We start from the raw sequence: 26,124 nt of genomic DNA, 5'->3' as shown, positions 1-26,124 counted from the left end.
TTGCTTGCAGGTAACTCTTCAACAACTCATCTGATTTTTCACAGTTTAGCATATACCCAAAATGTAGCCAACCGATGATACACACCTTTTTGATTTCATTAAAATCAGACAGTTTCCCATTTTTCCCCTACTTGCCCCTCTCCGCCATCCTAAAGGTAATTTTCGATGGCTTACAAGAAAACCTTGTAGGGATGCACGTACAGGAGAGGTTAGGGTGACGGAAAGAATGACATAGGTACTGTGGCCGATCACCATGGCAACCGTCCACAGAAATATGATATATATATAATATATATTGCAGATATATATTATACATATATATACACATGTATATCACACGCCCACTCACGCACACACACACGCACTTTGGACCAACATCATTTTCAGGTTCAGGAAATGGAGAAGAATTTCTGTGACAACTCATTTTTGCAGGTATTCACTGGAGGTTTGAGAACCTTAAAATGCTGTTGCTACATTTTTCTTTTCTCCCAATTCAGAAAGCAAAGTGTTACCATAGTAACAGGACTATGTTAAAGATGTCTATTTTGCATAGCACATAAAAAGTAGGTTTCCTGTTTACTCACTTCTTTTCCCAGAAGGGAGGGGGAGAGAGGAAGGAACGGGGTCAGGCTGAACTTTCAGCCGAAACCCCCTCGATGTGACCCGGTGGATTCTAGCGAACACTTCAGCCCACAGGGCAAGGGAAAACACAGCACAGAAAAGAAATGCCGGCACATCTTGTCATTGTCGAAAACGATGCAGTAACACCGATTTCCTGGTATTTGGGGCTTGCATTTCCTAATCTACGGTGACGCAAGATGCCTTCAGAGGACTGGGTTATTTTTGTGTTTGCTCCCATTATTGTTATTTTCGGAGTGATGTTGTTTTTCCCAGAAGTAGCTGTCCAATTTTTTTTTTTTAAAGCACGGAGCATTGGGACCACTTAATCGCCACAAATGAATTTCCCATCTTCTGGTGTGGACTGTGTGCAATCTTAAAATATATATTAGTAAAAATCTTTCACTTTATATCCCTTGTGTTCTATATATCTATTATAAATACATCCTACCTTCCTTCTCCCCCTCGACATCATAATTTATTTCGGTCCTCGGGACTCTTAAGAGGTTTGCCATGTGTGCCTCACCTTGATACAGGGCCCCGAGCTGTGGCCTCGCTCAGTACCTACCCCTCGGCCCTCGCGGCCAGGACAGCACCGCCATAAACCAAAGTGTCGTAAGGCGCAGTGGGGAGGGGCGCGGCGGGGAGGGGGCACTGAGGGGCCCGGGGAGTCTGACCTACCTTTTATATATGAGAATGCCTTAATAACGTCAAAGATGATGGAATTACAGCCTGTGTGACCTTTGGCTTTTAAACTTCTAGGTCAGATTTGGCTCTCTGCTCATCTCCTACATGCTCTCCCTGTGTTGAATAAAATGTGATAAGTATAGCAGCTGAGTCTGCCTTAAACCTCCCCCGAAGCAGACCGACGACTTTCCTACAGCTTCACCGCTGCGCATCCTGTTGCAGTACCACGAGAGTCCTGCCGGTGCCCATCCATCCCTCCAAGCCTGGCCCTCTACCAACAATGCCCCTTTGTGCCACCCAGCGTAGAGGGACTATTTTTCTTTTTTTTCCTGTGCATTGCTCCTTGATAAGAGTGAATTCCTTCAAATGCACCCGAATCTACCGTGTGTGTCGTTGTGTCTCCTACTTGCCTCTTAAAATCTTAGCAAAACCAAAGTGCTGTGCTATCTAATTGGAGTTTTCCCTCCCAGCGCTGTTGCAGAGGTGGCAGCGCTGAACTGCCTTTGCAGACGGCCTTTCCCCCGGCCCTCCCTCCCGAGAACCCCTCCCCTCCCCGGGCTGACAGCCTAGTATCTGGCTGGAAGGCTCCTTATTAGCAAACGCAATTTCTATCCTTGCGTCGCCCATTCGGCGGTAGCTGTTGCAAACAGATGAAGCACGAGACGCCAGACGCTAATGTCTCATTAGTGATACGGAGGAGTGTGGCGTGAGAAGAAATCTCATGTGAAGGCCTGCAGCGCCCCGGATGACAGGAGTGTGTGCAACAGTGAGGACTAAAAGCTAGCGCTCTCCGAAGGCCTCACGCGGCCAGAGTCTGTGCGACAAGTCCGGGGTGCAGCTCGTGTGGGGGGCGGAAGGGCCACGCCCGAGGCGGAGGACGGCCTTTCCAGGCCCAGCGGCCTGGGGGACCTGGGACACCTGCCCGGGATGCTCCCGCCCACCGCCCGCTCTGCCTCCCCTCGGCTCCTGCGGAGGCCCGAACGCCCGTGGTACCCGGAAGAGGAGGGGGCGGGGCGCGTGCCGTCCCCACGCGCATCTTGCACGCGAGTCTTCCAGCCGCCGGGGCGCATCCTTCGTCACCGCGGCCGAAACGCTACAGACTAGTAAGCTGTCCGACTCCACAGGGCTCCCCCCAGAAGGAGTGTCCCCTCTCCCCGCTGTGCGCCAGTCCGTCGCAGACACAGGGGGCCTCGGACCCTCCGCGGGCGGCAGCGGGACAGTAAGTTTCCTCCGGGAAAGCGAAGGCACCGCCGAGGCTCAGACCTTGTAGTAAATGTTCGCCGGGCTCTGCGGCGGCATCTCCTGGACTATGTACACGGGATGCCCGTAGTCCCCGCTGACCTTCTCGTAGTGAGGGCAGAAGACACTGTCCGCAGTCCGCAGCGGGATGATGATGTCGCTGGGCTCCGAGCCGTTGTTGTTGCCGCCGCGCTTGGGCGTGGCCAGCGTGCTGAGCGACAGCGTGGCCGTGTGCTGCGGCGAGTGCTTGCGGTGCCGTCTCCGGTACTTGAGCAACAGGACCACCAGCGTGATGATGATGACGATGAAGATGATGCACCCTGAAGCAATCCCTGCGAATAAGGCCACTTCGGAACCGAGGATATTGTTCCCAGAATGTCCGGCGCTGTTGCCGTCTGTGCTGGAACCTGCAGGGGGTGGGAAAGAGCAGCCAGAAGAGTCACCGCTCTCGCCAGGGCTGGCCGGCTGCTGGCAGGCCAAAGACTTCCCTGGCAGCTAGACTGGCAAACCAAGCGCCTCGTTTAATAGCTAAATGCAGGGATAAATTTAGGAGGTTGGGAATTAACAGATACACACTACTATACATAAAAGAGACAACCAACAAGGACCTCCTGTATAGCACCGGGAATTCTACTCAATATTTTGTAATAACTTACAAGGGAAAAGAATCGGAAAAAGAATATATGTGTGTATATATAACTGTGTATCTAATATATATATACATAACTGAATCACTGTGCCGTACAACTGAAACTAACACGGCATTGTAAGTCAGTTATACTTCAATTAAAAAAAATAGCTAAATGCAAACGGCAGAAGCCAGCCATCGGGGAGACGGGACTCCAGGTGGGACTCTGATGCTGCTCCCAGACCTCATCGCTTCCCTTCTATACATCATCATCCATCAGCTGCGTGGACAGGCTGTGACAGCCAGCCCTTGATCTTGCCCCACGTCTTAACCCCGGCCAGCCAGCCTGCAGCCACCACCAGGAGGAAAAAGGGAAGTGGCTGATTCTCCAGGTCAGCATCTGCTGCCCAGGCCACGCTGTTCTCGTGCCCTCTCTGGCTACGGTGGCTTCATGGGAATATCCAAACCGCCTGCCTTTAAAGACAAGCCCTGCCGACGGCTGGCTGGAGAGCTTGCAAAGAGGGATGGGGCCTGGGAAAACGTTCAACCCGTAACTCGTTTGTATTATTTGATTTACACTTAAAATATATTTGGAAGGCAGCAGAAACTCTCACACGGAACAGACTGCCAACCCAAATGTTAAGCACTAAAAAATTGCCTGGCATCATCATATTATCCATTTATCAGTTTGTCATAAGAATTTGACACATCTTGTCATTGAAAGTTAGAAATAACAACTTCCCTCCTTGAAGCTTGGAAAGAGATGGAATATTGCTACAGATGCTAAATTCGCACGACTACCAACCAGGCATGCGGATCCCTAATACGGAACTGCTGACGTCTGCTCAGCGACCACCATATAAAAAATTCATTCCCGTGGTAACAAACAGATAGCTATAGCTTTGTTCAAAGACTGCTAACAAAACGAAGTTAAACGGCAGTCAATTTTATCCAGTATTCTAAACTTCTGCCAGGAATCCATGCAATATTTTATTTTACACTGAAAATGTGAAAAAAATTTTTGACGAAACTACCTGAAAAATGTGGCCTTATGCAATATTTTAAGATGTTACCATCTCAAATGTAGAAGAGGATCAATCAGGTGCTCTGTGGATTAGATAAAACTAGATGAAACACTGGTACAATTATATATACATTAACACTGGCTTGAAGCTAGGTTTACAAACAGCACGATAAAGTGTCAGCCAATGAAAGTAGCTTTGATCTGAAAGAGCAGTGCTAATAATTGGCACTTACAGCTGATGAATTCTACTCTTTTGAATGTAAGACTTTTGTGGGAATTAATTATTTTATTCTGGTTGAGTAATTGATAACAACTAACCGAGAGCAAAGCTTACTGACTGCGGGAGCTACAAGTTCATCCTCCTGGTGCAGAAGTACTTGGACTCTGTTCTACCCCCTGTGATCCGAGCAGTGTGGAACACACAGACCTAGGCACACATGGGTCACGCTGCTATACCTGGATTTGGTTTGACAAAAGGACTCGTTGTTGAACTTCTCCCATTTGTACCAGCTTCAAGTTCTGGCCGTCTTGTTGGATCATTATGCCTGGTTGACCCAGCGGAACTCGCATCTATATGAAAAACAAGCGGTTACTTACAGCACAGACATCTGATGGGCTCTAGCTTTAGGAGCTGGATCTATATCTCAAGAGGCACAAATAGAAATGAACATAAGATTCTTTATGCAAAGTACTGTGAGATGCAAGAATATAATTTTCCTTTGAAAACAAAACGGTTCTACTAGTTATTTCAGAGGTTTAGATGGTGAGGCCATCTGTGGAAACCGTAGGGATTCTTGCATTTGGCAGGCAGAGCGCTGCAGATGACATTTTAATTTAACTGAGTGAGTTGACTGACTACTATCCCAATTTCTAATTAGAAGAATATTTCTTTCTGCACAAGAGGTCATCTTTGTGTGAAAAGGCTCAGTGAACACAAGTCTTCTGTAGTCACGATGCAGAAATGGGCAAAATGGCAGAAACTTAGTTTGCATTCTGGATATTTTAATGGTGAACCAAAGAGGTGTTTTGCTTTTAAGAAGGAAAAATATATCTGTAGATACAGACATGGCAATAGACATTGTACCTGGCTGACCTCAACTTTTAGAAGTATCTCCAGTAAAAGAAGTGGGTTGCAACAACTTGAGGAAATCTGTCAGTGGCTCAAGGTGCAGAGAAAAGTTTACTTTGGAAACTGAACTGCAGAGTGAGTGAAGGCGCGTGTGGGCAACGCTGGCGCCATACTAGCTGGGGGCTCGACCAGATCAGTGGCTCCGTGAAGCAGCAGACGGTCTTTACCTTGTCCAACTTTCATGAGGATCTTCATGGCTCTTGTCTGGCACACCCCTCCCTCCTGGTTATCCAGGCCCTCCAAAGACCCATTTGATGTAGCTGATTAAAAATAAAATGGACAAAACAAAAAAATAAAGAAAAAATCAGGAAATCAATAAGCCAAGTTTACATGAACATGAAATGTCTGAAAACAATTTGGAAAATAAGAATTCACTCTTAGTCACAAGTTTTCTGAAAGTATGGGATGCTGAAAGGCAAAACGAAAAAAATAAAGAAATAAAGAAAGATGGATATCGTCCACACTGCCGCACGTATGACCTCTGGTTTCCAATGTACTTAAGTGCCTTCTCCTCCCTTTATAATTAACGGATTTTGTCTGATACTACAGATAAAAGGGACAGCATCTTCCAAAAACCTGACTAGTTTGGAGTCAACCTCCTAAAAGCAGAATAGTAAATACGGTAATTTCAAAACGTGGTAATCATCACACAGCACCTGCTTCCTCTACTATAGATTTCCTGCCTCAAGAACAATTACCTTGATGCTCCCTGTTTGTCAAGCATCCAAGTTCTATAAACACTTGGAGAGGAGACTCCCACGCCCCTTTTCTTTCCTCAGCTTTGCTTGAGCTTAAAGGTTGTACTAGAATGCAAGCGTTCAAATTCTGGAGTTTTCCTCCATCAGTTTGTACTCGACCCGAAAGAACGGACGTGTTATTACCACCACCATCGACCTTGGTCAAACTCTTCAACCAAGCTCCCTGGTGCAGAAGAACTCTGGATGCACAGAGGGACTCACAGGTGCCCACTGCTCTATGAGGGGCCTGGGACGGCTCAGGACCTAAGGTGAAGACTTGGCTCAGGTCCACCGGCTTGATGCCCTTTCCACCTCGAGAAGGAGGAGGAGGAAAGACAGAACATTTGACCATTTTCAGTGTCTGTTTTTTTCCAACAGCCTATGCCCTACTCTGTTTCAACCCATTGTTCTATCTCTTTAGGATGGTGAGTTCTCTGAAGAGCGCTGTAACTAAAGCTGTAAAAAGATAGGCTGCCAGGTACCTTGCTGAGGGACAGGATTTAAATTACAGGTCAAGTTTCAGAAGAGAAAAGGGGGTGGGGAGTTAGACGTTTTCATTCCTCCACAGTTCAAGGGGCAGGGAACGTAAATGTTTCATAAACAGTTCTGCCAGGTAAATCCTTCTCTACTTTAATTATCAAAGTTTTGTCAACTAACTCTACACTTTTAAAAGCACTGAAAAAGGGACAGATTTTCTGAAAAAAAAAAAAAAAATCCAAAGACATTCTTTTAATGGGCTGTTTGTTTTCCAAATGGTGGGGCAGCAGACAAGTTGGACAGGCATGCATGGAAATGTGTATGCTGTGGGTAATTATCTTGGCTGGAAAACAAGGCCAGGATTGACTTGTCTTTGTGTTCTCAAGTTAGCGACTTTTACTTTCTCTGTTTTCCTTAATAATAATCGCTGCCTCTTGTGTGCAAAAATATCTCTTTGCTTATCTGAGTGTTTCCTTAAAGTCCAGCCTCACAATCATATCTCACTCTTCTTCTATTGCTGACACTGAGTTTCTCCTGGGAAACTGGGCAAAAATTGCCATCATCGTTTTTTTTTTTTTTAGGGTGAAAAGTAGATAGTATCCTCTTGTAGATTGTTGAGAAAATGTTTGGCAGATAAATTAGAACAAATACCTAAGAACTCTGCATGCTTCTGCGACTCTTACAAAAAAATCATTTTTTTCCCCCATTTTCTCCATCTTCTTTCCCTTTTGTTTCTTCCAAACATGTACCTAAATTTGAAAGTATCCTTTCCTCCTAAAGGCTTAGAACAGTATGGATATCTACAAGCAGGCACTCTTTCTGGCCAATTTCAGAGCAGTGCTATCATCTTCACTTATTCACAGTTTTCTCATCTGATCTTTCTCAAAATGTAGGATATGCTTTTATATAGAAAAAAACAGTGGAAAGCTGATGTCTTTATCTGGCTGACAGTTTCAAAGGTTTAGTTTACTTAATTCAAGTGGAATCTCCATGTTTTCTAATTAATATACACATAAATGCACCCCAATGCAAAGTTCAATGACTAAGTTTTTCTTGCTAAAAGTTTAACACTAAGTTAACAAATGATAAAAATAAGATCTGAAGGGTGGTACCCAGAAAGAAAAAAGGTGTGTGGGGGGAAGGAATATAGATTTACTGAATATTTATTTTAACCTTGAGGTAAAAAGATAAAAGGTTCAGGTCTAAAAGAAAAAAATAAAGGAATACGAGAAAGGATAGACAAGGCATGGCAGAGAACAGTCCCTGGTAAATATAATTCAGAACTGCATCTGCAGAGGCAGAAACTACAGATGACTTCTAGTTTGTCAGTCTGGAAGTGCAAGAGGTGCACATAATTTGAGTGACTTTTTCTTTTGATTTTAATTCGTAGGTCAGTGCCTTTTCTGAATACCAATCCCTTCGTGGAGGGCTCCCTTTGGTTTACTCAAAGTGATATCTGAAGAACTCCCAAATGTAAAGAACTCCAAAAGTATTCAAATTAGACTGCAATCTATAATTTAACATCCACAAACTATACATGGTAGGAAGAAAACTGTGTAGTGTGACATGAAACTGCTTTGCATCTTTCACAGTGGAAACTTTTTTTATGCCTTGGGGAGGAAAAAATCCCTCAAGCCCTGGAGGTGCACAGAAGGCAATCTGAAAATGCTGCCTTTGCTGAGTTCTTGGAGGCTGAGGCCACTGCTGGGATGGGGGAGGATGAAGGGTGAAGGGGGAGGGCAGGCCAAGAGGCAGAACTTTGTGAGTGAGGAGGGTTCTTCTGCTACATTCTGGACTCTGCATCTTTCTCCTCTAAGTCAACTTAGAAGTTGCAAAGGCTACTGGAAGATACTGAAAAATTCATTCCTAACATCAAAACAGCATTCCCAATACTTGGCTGTTTAAAAGGGGGCTAAACTTTAAAATTCAGAGGAAATTCCCTGGCGGTCCAGTGGTTAGGACTCGGTGCTCTCACTGCTGGGGCCTGGGGTTTGATCCCTGGTTGGGGAACTAAGATCCCCACAAGCCGAGTGGTGCAGCGCCCCCCCGCCAAAAAAAAAAAATACGGTTAGATGCTCTGCCATGAAAGATTTTTGCCCCAAGTTAGGTATGATGTAAGCAGTCAGGGAAAACCCTGGTTTTTGTTTTTGCTGTTTTAAACATCTTTCTTGGAGTATAATTGCTTTACAATGGTGTGTTAGTTTCTGCTGTATAACAAAATGAATCAGCTATACATATACATATGTCCCCATATCTCCTCCCTCTTGCATCTCCCTCCCACCCTCCCTATCCCACCCCTGTAGGTGGTCACAAAGCACCGAGCTGATCTCCCTGTGCTATGCGGCTGCTTCCCACTAGCCATCTATTTTACATTTGGTAGTGTATATATGTCCACGCCACTCTCTCACTTCGTCCCAGCTTACCCTGCCTCCTCCCCGTGTCCTCAAGTCCATTCTCTACATCTGCGTCTTTATTCCTGTCCTGCCCCTAGGTTCATCAGAACCATTTTTTTTTTTTTTTTAGATTACATATATATGTGTTAGCATACGGTATTTGGTTTTCTCTTTCTGACTTACTTCACTCTGTATGACAGGCTCTAAGTCCATCCACCTCACTACAAATAACTCGATTTCGGAAAACCCTGTTTTAAGATGTGAGCACCAATGGAAACTTCAGAGGGTCAACTTCATAGCAAGTTCAATTATAAAATAACTCAGAGTAACTTCAACTTACTTTATATTTGATCTCCTAGTAAAAATTAATGTCTCTTCCCCACGATCTGCTTAACATGGAGAGGAGAGAGCGTGGGCCTAATTCTAGAGCTGCCTCCCCACCTCACCACCTTGAGAAATGGCGCAGCTGAAAGTCTTCTGTCCTCATGGCGCCTCTTTACTGGCAGCGAATTCTGCAATAAAGCCTCAAGATTAATATTCTGATTTCTGCCGCAACAGTCAGTCACCAAGAAGCTTTAAAAGCCTTAGTGGCTGACTTTGAAATACAACAAGAAATTGCTAATGCTTGGGAATAAAATCTACTTCCATTTCAGGAGACGGTTTTGCAATTATTCTTATTGTTGATTTGAATGTATTGGGAATTTTTAACTTGGAGAAAGTAAAAACAAACGGTTAACCTCATTCTACTTAGTTTTTCTTTGCATCTCTCTAGCAGCAGCATCTAATGCCACCACAATCACAGTATTACTGTACTAAATGGATGAAACTGCATTTAATCATTTAGAGATAGAAAAAATAACATTGTTATATCTAAGCTTTTAGTGCCCAACCTTATTTTTTTCCTTGGCCCAGGGAAAAAATAGACTTTATAAAATTAAAAATTACTAGAAAAGTATATCTAGTTAGAAAAGAGGTTTAATAAAGATACATGGGCATTTTATAGCCTGCTTTTAAAAGCTTTTGCTTCAGGGATCTAACTGCATGTAGTGAATGTACTGAAATCACTAGATTGTTCCCCCAGGGCCTGATTTTAAGTGGGTGGAGATCATTGCTCAGCAAAAAGTACCCTGAGTTCACAACGCCTAGAAGTTCTCTTCACATCCGAAAACTACTCGCCAACATCCGGGCGTTCCCATTTATTTGTACACGAACTTATCTGCAGTATGTTGGTTGTCTGAGTAGAAAAAAGGAGAACCAGTGGGCAAAGCAGACAGAAAGGGCAGGAATATTTCTGGCTCTGTTTTTTAGACTGTGCCCACGGAGAGGAAGTCCTATCGCATTTTAATGCGTCTTCATTTGGTTGTTATTGCTCTGCATCCCAGGAGGGGTAAGCTGCTGCCCTGGATCTTGGCTGTTTTGATTTCAGTCTATCACTTCAGTAGTCAGATGGAGAATTAACTGCTGGATGTGTGACGAAATATGGGTCCCATGCACAAAGAGGTTAGGCATGAGGGCAGCAGAAAAAAATTCTACAGAGTAAATGCATCCCTGTGAAGGAATGTTCTTAGGGTATCATGGAAAGAATGAAACATCAAAATATACTATGGAGGACATTTTATACTATTTAATTAATTTAATTATTTGTTTATTTATTTATTTGGCTGTGCGACACGGCATGTGGGATCTTAGCTCCCCGACCAGGGATCAAACCCACACCCCCTGCGTTGGAAGTGCGGAGTCTTAACCACTGGACAGCCAGGGAAGTCCCTATACTAAATGTGGCTTACTGGGATGGGGCCGGGATGGGGGTGGGGGTTTGATGGACACTCCAAAGCAAATAGTTTTTTTGTTTTGTTTAGTTTTGTTTTTTGCGGTACGCGGGCCCTCTCACTGCTGTGGCCTCTCCCGTTGAGGAGCACAGGCTCCGGACGCGCAGGCTCAGCGGCCATGGCTCACGGGCCCAGCCTCTCCATGGCATGTGGGATCCTCCCGGACCGGGGCACGAACCCGCGTCCCCTGTATCGGCAGGCAGACTCTCAACCACTGTGCCACCAGGGAAGCCCCAAAGCAAATAGTTTTTATCAACTTCATCAAAGAGGTCCACCAAAGAGACACAGATAATAAGCTTACAGGATCAGGAAAATGAGAGAGCTCAATTTTCTAGTAAGAATGAAAACTTTGTGTTCATATAAACTGCACATGACAAAATTTGCTCTTATTTGATTAAGAAACAAAGAGCATTTTATGAAAATCCTCTATCATCTTCTTGGCACTATTCTTGTCCATCATGTCATCCTACGCTGGCCCTGCTAATTCTGATTTCTTAGGGCAGCCTTTCAACATATCAGTCTCCTGAAACTCAACTCAAGAACTAGAAGAACTAGAAGCCTATTACCTGGCAAACTTAGGAAATAAAAGAAGCAGAACCAAGTGGGAAATGTGAAAAGTAAAGCCATGACATTAAAATAAATATGACACATGAACTAGGTTACTGTTTTCTTCTAACAGGGCTGACAAATTTTTGAGTGTCTAAAAACAAAAAATTAACTGAGACATGTAAGTTGAAAACCAGAAGGCTGATAAAAATATAACTACTTAATGTGAATATACAACTCAGGAAGCTAAGATCTACCCTACTTCACACCCTGACACGAATTCAAATTCAAAATATATGATGCACATTCAAAATATGTACTAAAGAGACAGGAATTCAATTTCTAGAACTCAGTGTAGTTCAATGCCTTGGGTATCACGGTTATCCTTTAAGATACCAACTTAGAAGAAAAATTCTAACCATGGAAATGACAACAACCCCTGACTGTCAAAAATAAATGCCCTTTTCTTTAATTAAAACTTCTGAAGCAAAAACATCTGTATAATGTGCCGAAAGGACGATGAAAAAAATCACTTCTTCTAACTTCTTCCTTTGTATATGCTTTTCTCTGTGGATTTATAGTCAAAGAAATGAGAATATACCACCATGATTTTCCAAGGGCCTCACTATTTTGCTTGGTGTAATATCAAAAAAAAGTTCAGCAGTATTTCAACACATATGGCAGTTTATCCCAGAATGCCTGATCTTAGAGTAAAAGTCTTATAGATTCTTCTTAAAATGGCCTCGACTTGACAAAAGAAAAATACAAAGGAAGTTACAGGATGTGTGTGTTTTTCACCCAAGGAAACAGTGTTCCAGAACAATGGGATGAATCACCTGAACTAAACCTGCATCATTCTGGTTGTGTTTTGAACTTTGAAAGCAGTAAGTCAGGCATTAAGAGGTAACAACTAGCTTAGCCCCAGTGAGTTCTTTACAGCACAATTAATTAGTTTCTCCACTAGACAGAACGATTTGGAAAAATGCTTTAAAAAACCAGAGTCACAATTTAGCCCCTCCTCTCATATTAAAATTTGAGTAAAGATACCAAGTATCCAGTGTAAATGGATGTTCTTGAATCAAATGGTATAATTTTATTTCCTCAATGTTAAATGGTCACCATGAGCCATGACAGGATATTCTACTGACAGCTTAGAAATGAGAGTTTTGAGAAATGTAACAACCTTGAAACAGTTTTGTAAACTGCTTTTGTTTCTGTATTCACTGAAAGATTGGATGACATATTACTTTGCCACTTTCACTCTTTTGGGAAGAGGGAAGATACAAAGATACTACAAAGAACTGAGTCTAAAGGTGCCAATATATGTTAGTATATTTCCTATCTCCCGTGTTATGCGAGACTTGGACATTGAGGGAGGTCAGCCTATAGAGAGAACGGTGATAAACACCATCCCTAGGACATAAGAAATTCCACCACAGCTTACTCCTTAAACCTCTTCACCATTAAGAAGTATATACAAAAATTAAGGTAGTGACAATCACTGAAGATGCTAAGAGCCACCGTCATCTTTGACGAGATAGCCCTGAAAAGCCACTGACTATATACGTATAACCGGAGTGGAAAAGAACAGGTGGTAAATGTGTGTGTGCAAGTATGTGCACACATAGCAGGGATACGTCAGTGACAGAAATACCTTCCAGGCTCAGTGGGTGCTCTGACACTTTCCTGAGAAAGATCAAATAGGCCTGGTAATAAATCACCTGTCCCCTCCTTTTACAAGAGGCATGCTTAAACACACGAGATCATTTATGAGTGGCTTACTTTCTTTCCCCTCAAAATATTGCTTGCAACACCTTGATGTCTTGATTTTTCATAAATTCTGTTGCGGGAAAGCATCCCTTTCTGAGTCTAAAATTTTATTGCTACAAGTTTTGATGATTTATGCAGGTAGAATCTCTCATTAGGCAAAAAAACTTTCAACAAGATTTCATAAAAAAGCTTTACATCTAGCATGCTTTCAGGGAGTTAATCTTACTGTCACAATGATTCAGAATGAATTGTGAGAATGTGATAGTCAATGGTTAAAGCATAATTTACCTTTATACATGAGAATCAACCTTAATATGGGCTGAAACCTACTAAGAAAGAAGAATCATGTTTTAAAAATAGGGGGCCAGATGACCACTTCAATATAATGACCAAACTCACGTTAAAAAAAAAAAAAGAATGATGTCAGAGTTCTAAAGATAAAACATAATTCCCTATTGTCTATATTAGCTTTACTTAAGCATTCTGATTTTTTAAGAAAATGAGACTTCCTGGTCAAGAGATAGTGATAACATCTAATAAAAATATTCTGAGCCATGAAAAAACATGTGTTTGCATGAATTATTTCTAGCACACAATTTCTAGCCCACTCCCGAGTTTTTGATGGTCTTCATCATTGAAATATCTTTGTGGAGATGTGGAAATGTTTAGAGAGCGAAGGGTCAGAGTGAAAAGTTCACAGTGGGGAGGGCACACATCCCAGAAGCCTCGTGCTCAGTCTGCTGTCACTAATCGCCTGCAATGATATTAATGACCCAGTAATTGGGAGACTGCGGCACTGAAGTGGAAAACCTCCATCTGAGGCAGAGTTCACCTCTGGGTGGTAGGGCTTCACCAGTGACTGAATTAATGTTTGCTGACAGTTTAGAACATAACACTGTAGATGAGAAAATGCACCACTCTGATGGCATAATAGCTTAGATGGACATGATGTTATTTGCTTTGACCATCTAGAGACCAGTGGTAACCCCGGTAAAGTGCCCTGTCTGAATTTGCCCTACACATGAACCTAATTCCGTTCAGGGGACGTGTTCTATGCTCCAAGAAGCCAGAGCAATTTTCCACATGTTTGCTTCAATGAAAGAATACCTTCATCTCCTGGTTTAACATCAGGAACAAGGAAACTGGGTTACTCCACTAATGCAAAAAGCCATTTGCGAAGCAGGACTGTCTTTTAGCAACACACAGCCTAGCTCCTCTGTGAAGTGATCAGTTATGCTTCTGACAGAGGCTCTGCCTGTCCATCCATCTGCCCACCCATCCATCTATACATTTATCCACTCATCCACCCATCCACCCATCTGCCCATCCATCCATCCATCCTTCCATCTGTCTCTGCCCATCCCTCCCTCCCTCCCTCCCTCCATCCATCCACCTGTCCACTCATCCACCCATCCACCCATCTACCCATCCATCCATCCATCCATCCATCCATCCATCCGTCTCTGCCCATCCCTCCCTCCCTCCCTCCCTCCATCCATCCACCTGTCCACTCATCCACTCATCCACCCATCTACCCATGCATCCATCCATACATCCATACATCCGTCTGCCCATCCATCCATCCCTCCCTCCCTCTCTCCATCCACCCACCTGTCCACTCATCCACCCATCCATCCACACAAACTGTAGCACTTGTATACTTGGCTAAGGAAATTTGAAGTTTCTTACTACCTCTTTTGTACATTTGAGAGATTTTTATTATTTTTAATTTTACTATTTAGCCACTTCCCATTGAGGGGCTCAAAGTACATTTGACCCTTGAACAACATGGGGGTTAGGGGCACCAACCCCTACCTAGTCGAAAATCCAAGTACAATTTATAGTCAGCCCTCCATCCCCGCGGTTATTCCATATCCACGGATTCAACCAACTGCAGATGGTGCAGTGCTGGAGTGTTTACTACTGAAAAAAATCTGCATCTAAGTGGACCCAAGCAGCTCAAACCTGTGTTGTTCAAGGGTCAACTGTACTCGATAAAACACAAAGCATAGTCCTACTGAAGAAACGGAATTGATTGATAGTAGCTCTAAAAAGAAAAAAGAAAATTCAGGAGACCTAACAAAATGCTATTACACCCACCGTTAACCAATGGCCCTTTCTCCTTTCCTACTGCTCTGTAGAACTTCTTAGGTCAACTTTGGGGCACATGGCTGAAGTTAGTTATACGTTACAACAAAGGACAGGGCCTCTGGCCCAACACGTCTGATACAAACACAGAGTTGTCTGATATCCAGTTCGAGTGGCATCCTTGCATTGCTATGTATGCACTGTGTATGTACATATGCTCTCTTTACTGTCGCTATGTATGTGACGTGTATGTACTCGTACTCTCTTTACCGTACTCTGTAAGTAGTGTGCTTTGGACTAGACTATCTTTCCTCTTGCTTTGTATACATGTATATGCTTGGTGACCCAGGAGGCACTGTCATAAACTAATGACGTTGGTCTAAGGGTCTGAGAACCCAGCTTGAGTTTTGCCCCTGATATTTCATGGCTGTGTGAACTGCACTAAACTACTCACACTTTCCAAGTTCTGTTTTCTCACAGTGATAAAAATTCCTCTGTCACCTGTCCTTTGAGACTGTAAAGTGACAGTCTCAAAGAGTGTGTGAGGCCGTAACACTTCCCTCTAAGTGATCAAACACCCAGCCTGAGATTTCAGACTGTTAGGAACAAGTGTGGGACTCTTAAAAACTATATAAATAAGTTTTCACCAAGTAATCTTTTCATGTCTGTCTAATGCCTCTTGGCTATTTCTTAAAGTACTTTATTTTGCTTTAAATTTTGATTTTCATGATAAATATTTAAAGGCTATTAAGAAAGAAACTCATTCTCATGCTTGTACAAAGAAGTCTCCAGGGCTGTTCAGTTATGTACAAGTCTAAGTAAACTTTGAAAAAGCTATAAATACAGGTGCTGGAGATATTGAGATGTATTTTATGAAACAGTAAAGGCAGTTTTATTCTGAGCAATTCCTAAATAATCCTTTTTTTTCCAAGGAATCGCCTTCATTTCTCATCTGCTCTTATTTTACATAGGAGGTTTTCAGTCTCTCCCCATTGCTTTAAGAACCAGTCATCTTGTCCGTTCATGAGTTATTTTGGGAATAAGGAATAGTGCTCACACGGCAATCTCTGTCTAGCTTTAAATGAGATAAGCTGTCACTACTGCCTAGGTGACGCCGTTGAATATGAACAGAGTCTCAATCTACAATAGCCTAATCCTCCTAAACCCTGACAGATACGGGATAAATATCCCAATGGCCATGACTCCATCAGACCCTCGAGCCAGAAGCTACTCAGCACAAGCTCCAACTGAGCAGAAGTTGAGATTTTACTCCTTAAAGTATAAAGAATTTAAGCTGTATTCATATTAAATTGAACAAGGAGCCTTACTGATATACTCTAGGAGAGAGCCTTCAATACGGTCAGAAAAGGATTTTATGTTAAGTTAAAAAATAATAGAAATTCGGGGGACTTCCCTGGTGGTCCAGTGGTTAAGACTCCGTGCTCCCACTGCAGGGGGTGCGGGTTCAGTCCCTGGTCAGGGAACTAAAATCCCACAAGCTGCGTGGCACGGCCAAAAAAAAAGAAAAAGAAAAGGAAATGATGCTTTTCATTACCAGACTAGTGAAATGATGTAGTGTCCCAGCTTGTCTCAGTGACAAGGCAACCCTGACATGTACTTTTTTCTCTAAAAGAATATTTATACTACATTGGAATGCTGCTGAAATGATCAATAAAAATAAGGCTTTCCTTTGTGTAACAAGGAACAGAGGAAAAAAAAGGCCCTGGCAAGGCTGTTGAGATGGTAAGTGGGGGATGATTATATGTGTAGAACCCTCCTCCCAGTCTGTCTCTTTTAAGTCTTAGGGAGGATCTGCTAACAAGCTTGGGCAATTCCACCAACAAAAAAAATCCAAAAATGCGTGTTTCTTTTGCCCAAGGACAAAAGAACTTTTATAACACTCCAAAAAGACAAAAAAGAGGGAAGATCTTATAATTAAGTTACAGCAGCATTATTGAAACTTGGACAATCTCTGGAATTCCATTTTGTGGACGGTGTTTCAAATAAGTGACACTTTATGAGCCCATCTTCCCCGCCTGCCAGCTCGCAGGAGAGCACAGGCTGTCTCACACCAGCCCCCCACCTTGCCTCCCCACAAAGAGACCCTCAGTTGTCCTTATTTGGTGCCAGCCATGGAAGCTAGCACCAAATACATCACCCCATTTAAATGCACATCATCCCCAGCTGACAGATGAAGAGACTGAGGCAGACTGGCTAAGTTACTTGCCGAAGGGCATTCAAGAAGCCAGGTCTGCCTGACTTGGGACTCTCAGCTAACTACCATGTTTATCTGTCGTTCTAAGTGCTGTGTGTGTGTATCCTCCAAACACCCAAGATTCTGATGACCATTCTATTACAAAGCCAACTGTCGTAGGTTAAAAACAAAAATGTGTTTAAATGCTTGAATTCACCAATGGTATGCAAGGTATCAAACATAAATCCCCACCCCAAAGTCAGATAAGTGACAGGCTGATGTTGTCACATCCTTGAACTTGAAGATCTTTAGTGACAGAAATGTAGATTTTGCTGCCTTTATCATATAAATAATTCATCAATCAAAGCACATAATCACGTTACAGAGGCCACACATATATTCTAAAATAAATCTAGGGCTTCCCTGGTGGCGCAGTGGTTAAGAATCCACCTGCCATCGCAGGGGACACGGGTTTGAGCCCTGGTCTGGGAAGATCCCACATGCCGCGGAGCAACTAATACCGTGCACCACAACTACTGAGCACGTGCGCCACAACTACTGAGCCTGCGCGTCTGGAGCCTGTGCTCCGCAACAAGAGAAGCCACCGCAATGAGAAGCCCACGCACTGCAACAAAGAGTAGCCTCCCCTCACCACAACTAGAGAAAGCTCGCGCGCAGCAATGAAGACCCAACACAGCCAAAAAGAAATAAATAAAAAAATAATAATTAAAAAAAATAAAAGATATCTATATGTAAAAGTACATTTGAAACCTCCCATAACAACTTTGGTAGGGAGCGGGCTTACAGTACATTCAGTATATTTTAGTGCTACTTGCTACACTTACTCCCAGAAATAAGTAAATCAAAAACAGAAAAGAAAAACACAAACAAACAAAAAAAGGAAAACAAACAGTCAACAAAAATACAGGAATGGAATCTGCTGTTCTTCTGTTTTGATTCTTTAAGAATAGTGTTTTCTTATATTTGTGTGCAAGCATTTTAATTTATTTTGCATTTTTGCTCAGAAGTGGAGTTTATGTCTAAAAAAGAGCAAAGCTGACTGAGGAGTTTCCTAATTTTATATGCTCTGATAAAATTTTTTTTAAGAATTGCTTTGGAGAATGAAACCAGTGAAGGGCCTAAGAAATGGTGACTCATTCAAATTCATTCAGTGTTTCTCAAGGAAGACTTTACCAGGCAAGGAAAGTAAGGAGTGGCTTTTGGAAGGACCACTGTGAACACAGCAGGGTGTAGTATCTGAGCAACGTTTAATCAAACAATCATTAGAAATGATGACTTTTAGACTATTCCACAAATCCATGTCTTGGCTACAGATTTGAGGTAAAATAATGTAAAAACCACACAAAGCTAAATTGGGAGGTTCCTCGGGCATAAGGTGTTCTTTCTAACAGCTGGGCTGTGCCCATGGTTCACTTAAAAAGTATCCACACAGTGGCATTCATTTTCATCCACCTCTGACTCACATGATTTTGGTAGTGTGATGACAACCTCTTTGTAGGTATTTTGCAAGGTTTTATGCTGAGGCTGGATGACCAACCCATGGAACCTTCGTAAGGGTAGATACTGCAAAGGGCCTCCACACCAGAATTTCTGACTCATTCAGCTCCGGGATATCACTTCTAAAAAGAAACTGGAAACCAAGCACAGAAAGTGTCTACAAGAAAAGTTTTTGACACAATTATGAATGAAGGCTGAGAACACAGCTAGGAATGCTTGCCTTGTATTAACTGGTGTGTTTTTAAGACAGAGCTTCCCTTGACCATGGGCCACTTCAGAACAGATAGTTATTTTATAAACTTAAAAATTTTTTTCAAAGACATGATCAAAATAACTGTAGGTTATATAAAATGTTTACTTTCATTTTAAGGCAATTAAGAATCTGAATGTAATGAAAAACAGACCAAATGGTCGTAACATCCCCACCTTTGGATCATTTAATATTAGGAGATTTTATTATGCAAATTAAACCCAAGTCTAATGACTGAAACGGGTCACTTGAAAAAGTCAATTCTCAACATTAAGAAAACCCATATATATCATTTTGCCACATGTCAAAGCAAATAATCATCTAGGAGAAAAACTAATGAGGATGCATATCATTCTGTCGTGTCATTTCCTAGGGGAATTTAGTGGATACTCGGTAGGTTTAAAAATACACTCCCGATTGAAAACTAATATTGACTTCTAAAACTTAAAAAGTGTGATGCCTGTATTTTAAACCTGGTAACACTACAAATCAAATTCAGTGTCTTTAAAGAGTTTACAGCAGATCCTGTCCATTCAATTGGAGAAGAGCCACCCTGACGAGAGATCCCATACTGAATGTGTATGTCTGACCATAAGATGGTTTGGAACTAGAGACTTCCATCATTAGCCAGAATAACAACAACAACAACAGTAAAAGCAGTTTCTAGAGAAGAAATCAAAATTCAAAGAAATGAAGTGACTTTCTCGTTAAGCTCACACAGCAGGACTAGAACCCAGGTCTCTGGGCTCCTGGCCCAGTGCTCCTGGAATCAGTTAATCTAGGCAATGACCGAACAACACCAATGCCAATTCAGTCCATTGGCAACTTGGACTGTTCCCCTCTGGGGTGATGAAGCACTGCCCCAAACTATCATTTCTCTTCTTCCCTCCTATGGAAAGAAACCAGGACACAATAACAATGCTGTTCATACTAATACTCTTGGTTATGAAGGTGCTTACTAGCTAGACGGGAAGATTTGGAGTTAAACACATGTAATATACTTTGTAGCAACTCAAAAATACCAACATTGTTAACTCTCCCAAAGTTGAAGTGGTGATTTGCAGTGTTAAGGGCAGTGTTCCATCATGCCACCTAGTGCAGTACTGTTTTAAGTGGAGTGTGACTCTGTGTGTATGTGTGAGTGATCACTGGCTGTGGAAAATACTGACCCTGAAAAATCTCTTAATTGTCGGGGTGCCTTGTGATTCTCGAAGAAGCAATGGAAAGTCAACATTGACTTTTTCAACTCTTTTTGAGAGGTATGCTTCTCATCCTTCTTTTCCTTTCCAGGGAAAGCTGTCCATCCATTGGCTTTGCTGGAGGATGGGTGGGAAATGGGGCCTGCGTTTCCCGAAGTATCTGAAGTGTCTTCCTATGTCTGTGACGTGGCGCAAGTCTTTCAACTCTGTGCTCTGAGTCTCCCTGGGCTCCCGGCCGCCCTCTGAGCCCTGGGCCCTTCCCCACCCAGCCTGTAACAACCACCCAACCAGCAGCATTCAAATTTGAAACCCTCATCTCTATTTTAAGAACAATTCTTTTTATCCCGGGCTACCACGTGCTTTTCCGGCTCTGGTGGCTTACCTCCCTGAAGAGCCAGTCGGCAGCTAGGGCTGCAGGTGCAGTTTTAGAGACATATTTCACTCTGAGGAACATCTATCTTCAGGCACCCCTTCGTCCTTTTTCCCACCCTATTCAGGGGTCTTAACCTGCTTCATGAATTCAGTAGGGTGGGTTTCAGTTCCCTATAAATGCTATGCTAAAAACATTAGCATCCTGGTAAACAGTCCTACTTAAAAAGACTTTTTTTTTTTTTTAAAAGACACTGTTGGACTTCCAAAAGCTTAAGGTTTCCATTTGTTTTGCCTAATGACTATTTTATATTTTCAAAGATTTCCCTCTTACTTCATACACTTTACCACCCCATCTGCTTGTTCCATCCCTCAAAATGCTTTTATTTTCATTTTATGATCATTGTGCTTCTAAATCTATAATTCACCACTTCCTCTTTTTGTTACTTATTCTCACTAAGCCACTCTCTGTGCATCACGTTGGTTTAAAACTACGTTTTCAGCCTCTGGGGCATTTCAGATTCACAGCAAAGAACAAGGATTAGATGGCTATGACCATCTTTGTTTTAATTACTAATGAGTGCAATAAAAAACAGAAGATAGCATATTGCTGAGTATTTAATAAGTAGTCAATGAATTATTGATTTTGCACTCTCAAGAGCAGCTAGGAAGTAGAGGAAGCCAGAGTTTCAACCTGATCACCCAGAGACAGGAGAGCACACCCAGCACACAGCAGCTCCGTACCTCTGACGACCTGGAGCTTATCCTGACGAGTGAGTGCACACTCCCACCAAAGAAACCAAGAAAAACCATTTCACTGCTTGCCTGATGTGAACAGCTATCCTAGTCACCCAGACTGCACTCTGACAGACCCTGGGCCTGGAACAATCCTAACTCTGTGCCGGCTCGTGACCTGCACCTAGTAGGCACGTGTTTCATCAGATTTCACAGCCTCGGGAGTGAACGGTAGCTCAGATAGGACCCAAAGGATACACAGTATCTGTTCCTAAAACAATGTGTCAAATTATTGTATAGGTAGATAAAAAAGTAATTCATCGAACAAACCCAAGTTTTTTCTTATTCTTCCAAACCTGGTTTTAATGCACCCATGTACTAGTGTGGGTTGCCTGTAACTCCCATTCTTGGAACCTACAAGCTCCATGAGGAATGGGTACCATTTTACCATCTTGTTCACTGTTGAACCCCTAGCATTTATGCAGTTTCTGGCACAGAGTAAATACTAAATGAATGAGTGAGTGGATGGACGCGTGGATGGATGGATGGATGGATGAATGGATGGATGAAGAGAAAAGTCATTGCACAAGATTCGCCTATCAAAATCTCACCAATGGTTCTTAAAAATGGTTTTGTCAGTAGAGATGCTGAATATATTCATATATATCCACTTATTTCAATACTACAAAAACTCTAGGAGGCTTTTTCTCTTTGGGTATTTATGTTAATGAGAAGTACTAGTACAGGGGTCCCTCATTCAATTAAGGCTTCTTTAAAAAACTTTTCAGCAAAGATTCCCACCAAATTATTTGCCACAGTAATAATTTTAAGGAAACAAAAATTGATACAAACCTATTTAGCTTATCCTAATTTCTATAAAATAAACGAATAGAATTATACTTACATATAATGTAATAATCTCTGTTCTTCTGAAATTCTAGACCCCAGAGGTTAGGGCTGAATTCTTGGAACTTGATAGTGAATTTTACATCTTGATCTGGTCTGGCACAGTTGAGGAGAGGGGTATTTTCCTTCTTAATAGTGCATCTGTCTGCTTGGTCTTTATCCACCATATAAACTTTATAATATTCATACTGGCCAACAGTTTTAGAGTCCACTTTGGGGCAAATAATATCCAATTTGTCTCCTATCTGTGGGTATAGTACCAGTCCTTGTCCAGGTAGAAATCTAAAAGCATAAAAAAAAGGCGCCATTGAGTTGATAAAAAAATAACAGTATTAATGATAAGGACAATATAGCCAGACAACATCAAGAATTCCAAACTATAATTTTATAGAGCCACACTTTTATTGACCAAACATCTCTGAGTTCAGATCGGCATGGGATGAATGTATTTAGGAATTAAGCTTTAAAGAAAAAGAAAAAGAAAAAGAAAGAAACCACACCCCTGACTTTACCCAGTAGGATCAAGTCAACCTACTGACATTTCTTTACCACCCCCGCGCTTGTAATATTTCTGTGCTCCTTTGTGTAACTTCACAATGACTTTTCCTTGGTGGTGACTCAGACCTTCCCATCTGTTCGTTATTTTTTAACCACTGGCAGCCTCAGTTTATTGGGCATGCCACAGAAAGAGGGCAGCAATTCCAGGGAACAGTGGATGCACTGAGACTCTGTTGTTCTGTTAGTTTCCATTTGCTGTTGATGCTAATTAACAGACAAGTTTCATCAAGAATGTTTCAAATTACTTATCATAATTAGTCAGTCACTGATCAAATAATGGGTTTTTTTTATTACCCTGAACAAAAGAAACATCTTACAAACCCATAAAAGATAACCAGAAATAATTAGTTGGAGTACTGATTCAGCTGCAAGATGAAAAGTCCCCGACTCGGGAAGACAGCAACTACTGTCCCTGTCCTTGCCCCACAAACCCTTTTTCCCCCCTCCCGTGAGATGTCTTTGCTCCGATTAATTCTGAGAAGCAAACCTTTAGAACCCAAACTACTGGTACACTATCCCCTTAACGCTCACAGTTCACAGCGCCCTCCTCCCCTTTCTCGTTTTTCCCAGCCATGCTGCTGAAAGATCTTCCCTAACGGGGAGTTTCTCGGAGAAACTGAAACAAGAGCTTCGTAATGAACATCCTTCTACAAGTGCTAACACTAAAAACACACTGAGAAATCTCATCTTGTTCCTTCCGAAGGAGCCAAGCCTGCAGGCTCATTAAAACATTAAAGCCGGAGAACAAAGCATCACGTCTGAGTCCTTCCAATCCAACCTCTTATTGAACCAGGGAAGCCCACCAGCCATGACGATGAATGGGTCATAATTCACAGAGAGAGAGGGAGGGAGGGAGGGAGGGAGGAAGAGAGACAGACAGACAGACACTGGGTGTGGGGGGAGAGAGAGAAGAGAGAGAGAGGGAGGGAGGGAGGAAGAGAGACAGACAGACACAGACACGGGGTGAGAGACAGACAGAGAGACACTGGGTGTGGGGGGAGAGAGAGAAGAGAGAGAGAGGGAGGGAGAGAGAGAGAGAAAACCAGGATGACGGGCATTGCCAATTTCAAATTGATACGGAGGGAACAGATGATGATGAATGCTAATGAACGGTATTAATTTTTCTGAAAAGTGCATGAGGTTGATTATGAAGCATCATAGAACATAACAGAAATTACATTACAGATTTATATTAAAAACCAATACTCTTTATGGCAGGGAAAAAAGATACATGTTGAACACAGTGGCTTGTCACTCTTCCTTGGGAATGTGTTCTTTTACAATCCCAAAGGGAGGGCGGCCCCCTTTCTTATTTTTTTTTTAAACTGAGCTTGCTAAAGCAAGGATATATGACATTTATTTTTTAAAAAAAAGTTGAAAAAGTAAAGTGAATGAGAATCACCTAACAAAATCTTTCTGTGAAGTAGCACTCAAAATGACTATTTTTTGTAACAATGACAAATTTCAGACCATCATGTGTGCACCCTTATAGAATTATCTAGAACTGTTGACAAATGTAGATCACCACTTAGTAAGAGCCTCTCTGTGAACATCTTGGCCATTTCTGCAGTTTTCTGGGGAGGCGCATGGGCAATTCAACTCCAGGGGACTGAAGGCCACCAGGGTCTTCTCCCTGCCCCCCAAAAGGCCAGTGGTCTCCATCATCTTTGTGGTTGAAACACAGCTCTGGTTTCTGATGAACACACTGAAGGACTGGATCTGAATATCTGAGGCTTTTTAGTCTTTGCCCCACACCCCGGTGCCCCAGTGATTCTGCTGGGCTTGGGAAGCAGGGGCAAAGTGCCTGGCAGTCGATATAAACTAGCTATGGTGAGTGTTACACGGCTCACCTTCCTGACGCATCCTTCTCCTCATGTCTTATTCCTCGACCTTCTTAGGAAATCTTCACTGCACCCAAGAACCAGAGGCCAGCTCCTGCCTGGGGTTTCCCACCCCCATTCCAAACATCTTCTCTCCTAAACCGGCTTCTTTACCAGCCGACAAAGAGCAAGCACCATGTTAGCTGTAGTGAAAAGTATTCCTGAATCACAACAGAAGTCTGCAGCCTGGACACCAGTACCTGCCTCTTCTCAGCTCGGATCTCCACACTGAGCGACTTTGACCCTGGACCACCTCCCCGGGGGGCCCACCCAGGCTTCAGACATCAGGATCCTGAGCAGCCAGATGGATCCACCCTCTTGTCCATCCATTCAATTCCTTTAAGAGAATGCATCAGACCTGCCCTCACCCCCAAGCTGTGTATTGTCTTTGCACATCTTAGAATTCTCCCACATCACACCTATGTCTGAAGCTCGGCTCACCAGACTCTTCATTCAAAATGCTCCCAAGATCCCGTCTCCTTCACAAAGATTATTTTTTCCTGCTTAACCAAAGACTCACTATTGATTTCCTCCCTGCCCATGTGAGAACCTCATGACTCTCTCTTCACTCACCAAATCCAAGTTCTAGTTTTTGCTGGGGCTGATGGGGTCAAGTCAAGAACAGAGGACACATGGGCTGGTTTGGCTACAAGGATCTCTGCACTTCAGTCTGTATTTTCAGAAGGTAGTGATCACGCAAAAAGCTTTAACGGTCAGTGACAGGGGAGCAATGTATGCCAGAGGGGTTAACCCATGGGATGGCTTTTCAAAATAAAAGAGAAAGGGAGGAATCTCCATTTCAATAGCGTATTTGATACACTCATAAAAAGTGAATCCTGATAAATCCCACTATTCCTAATGCTTTAAAAAGCATTAGTTCACTTTTCAGAAGACACTGTGGCAAAAAGTTAGGCAAGGATTTGCTCCTTCACCGTGAAAAATGGTTTCAAGAGAACAAACGTATGGACACCAAGGGGGGAAAGTGGGGGTGGGATGAATTGGGAGATTGGGGTTGACATATATACACTGATAGCTGTAAAATAGATAACTAAAAAAAAATTTTTTTTTGCTTCCTTATTTAAATCCATATAAAAGAACCCAATATGTGAGTGCTTTAGTGGTTTACTTTTTAAGCGTATATAGGTATACAGATATACAAGCTGGTTAGCACACCAGTCTCCTTAATTGCTGACATTATGGTTTCTCAGTAGACAAAGGCTGTGGTTGAGCTGAGAGCCCAAATCATAAGTTTCTTACGTTATCCCTAAGTACATCAAGCCCAGAAGTCTCTTTGCTCCCCTGGGGCCTTCACAGTTTTTTTAATTGAGATATAGCTGATTTACGGTACTA

General features: G+C 42.6%; 1 protein-coding gene across 3 annotated transcripts in view; it reads right to left on the bottom strand.

The window, feature by feature from the left end:
* Window positions 1-2,562: 2,562 nt before the first annotated feature.
* EFNB2 (ephrin B2) overlaps window positions 2,563-26,124 on the bottom strand; it is a gene marked incomplete at its 3' end in the record, with an annotated part of 42,813 nt that continues 19,251 nt past the window's right edge. Inside the window, exons 2-5 of one of the 3 annotated variants that reach the window (XM_079721845.1) lie at window positions 22,335-22,618; window positions 5,493-5,585; window positions 4,653-4,766; window positions 2,563-2,951 (exon numbers count right to left, since the gene is read on the bottom strand). In XM_079721845.1, the coding sequence (XP_079577971.1) occupies window positions 2,563-2,951; window positions 4,653-4,766; window positions 5,493-5,585; window positions 22,335-22,618 (880 nt within the window). The remainder of the gene's footprint in view (window positions 2,952-4,652; window positions 4,767-5,492; window positions 5,586-22,334; window positions 22,619-26,124) is intronic. The other 2 variants (XM_079721847.1, XM_079721846.1) reach the window with 2 other exon arrangements.

Source organism: Hyperoodon ampullatus, assembly GCF_949752795.1.
Source record: "Hyperoodon ampullatus genome assembly, chromosome: 16".
Lineage (NCBI taxonomy): Eukaryota > Metazoa > Chordata > Mammalia > Artiodactyla > Ziphiidae > Hyperoodon > Hyperoodon ampullatus.
This window is presented reverse-complemented; position numbering and strand designations above follow the sequence as displayed.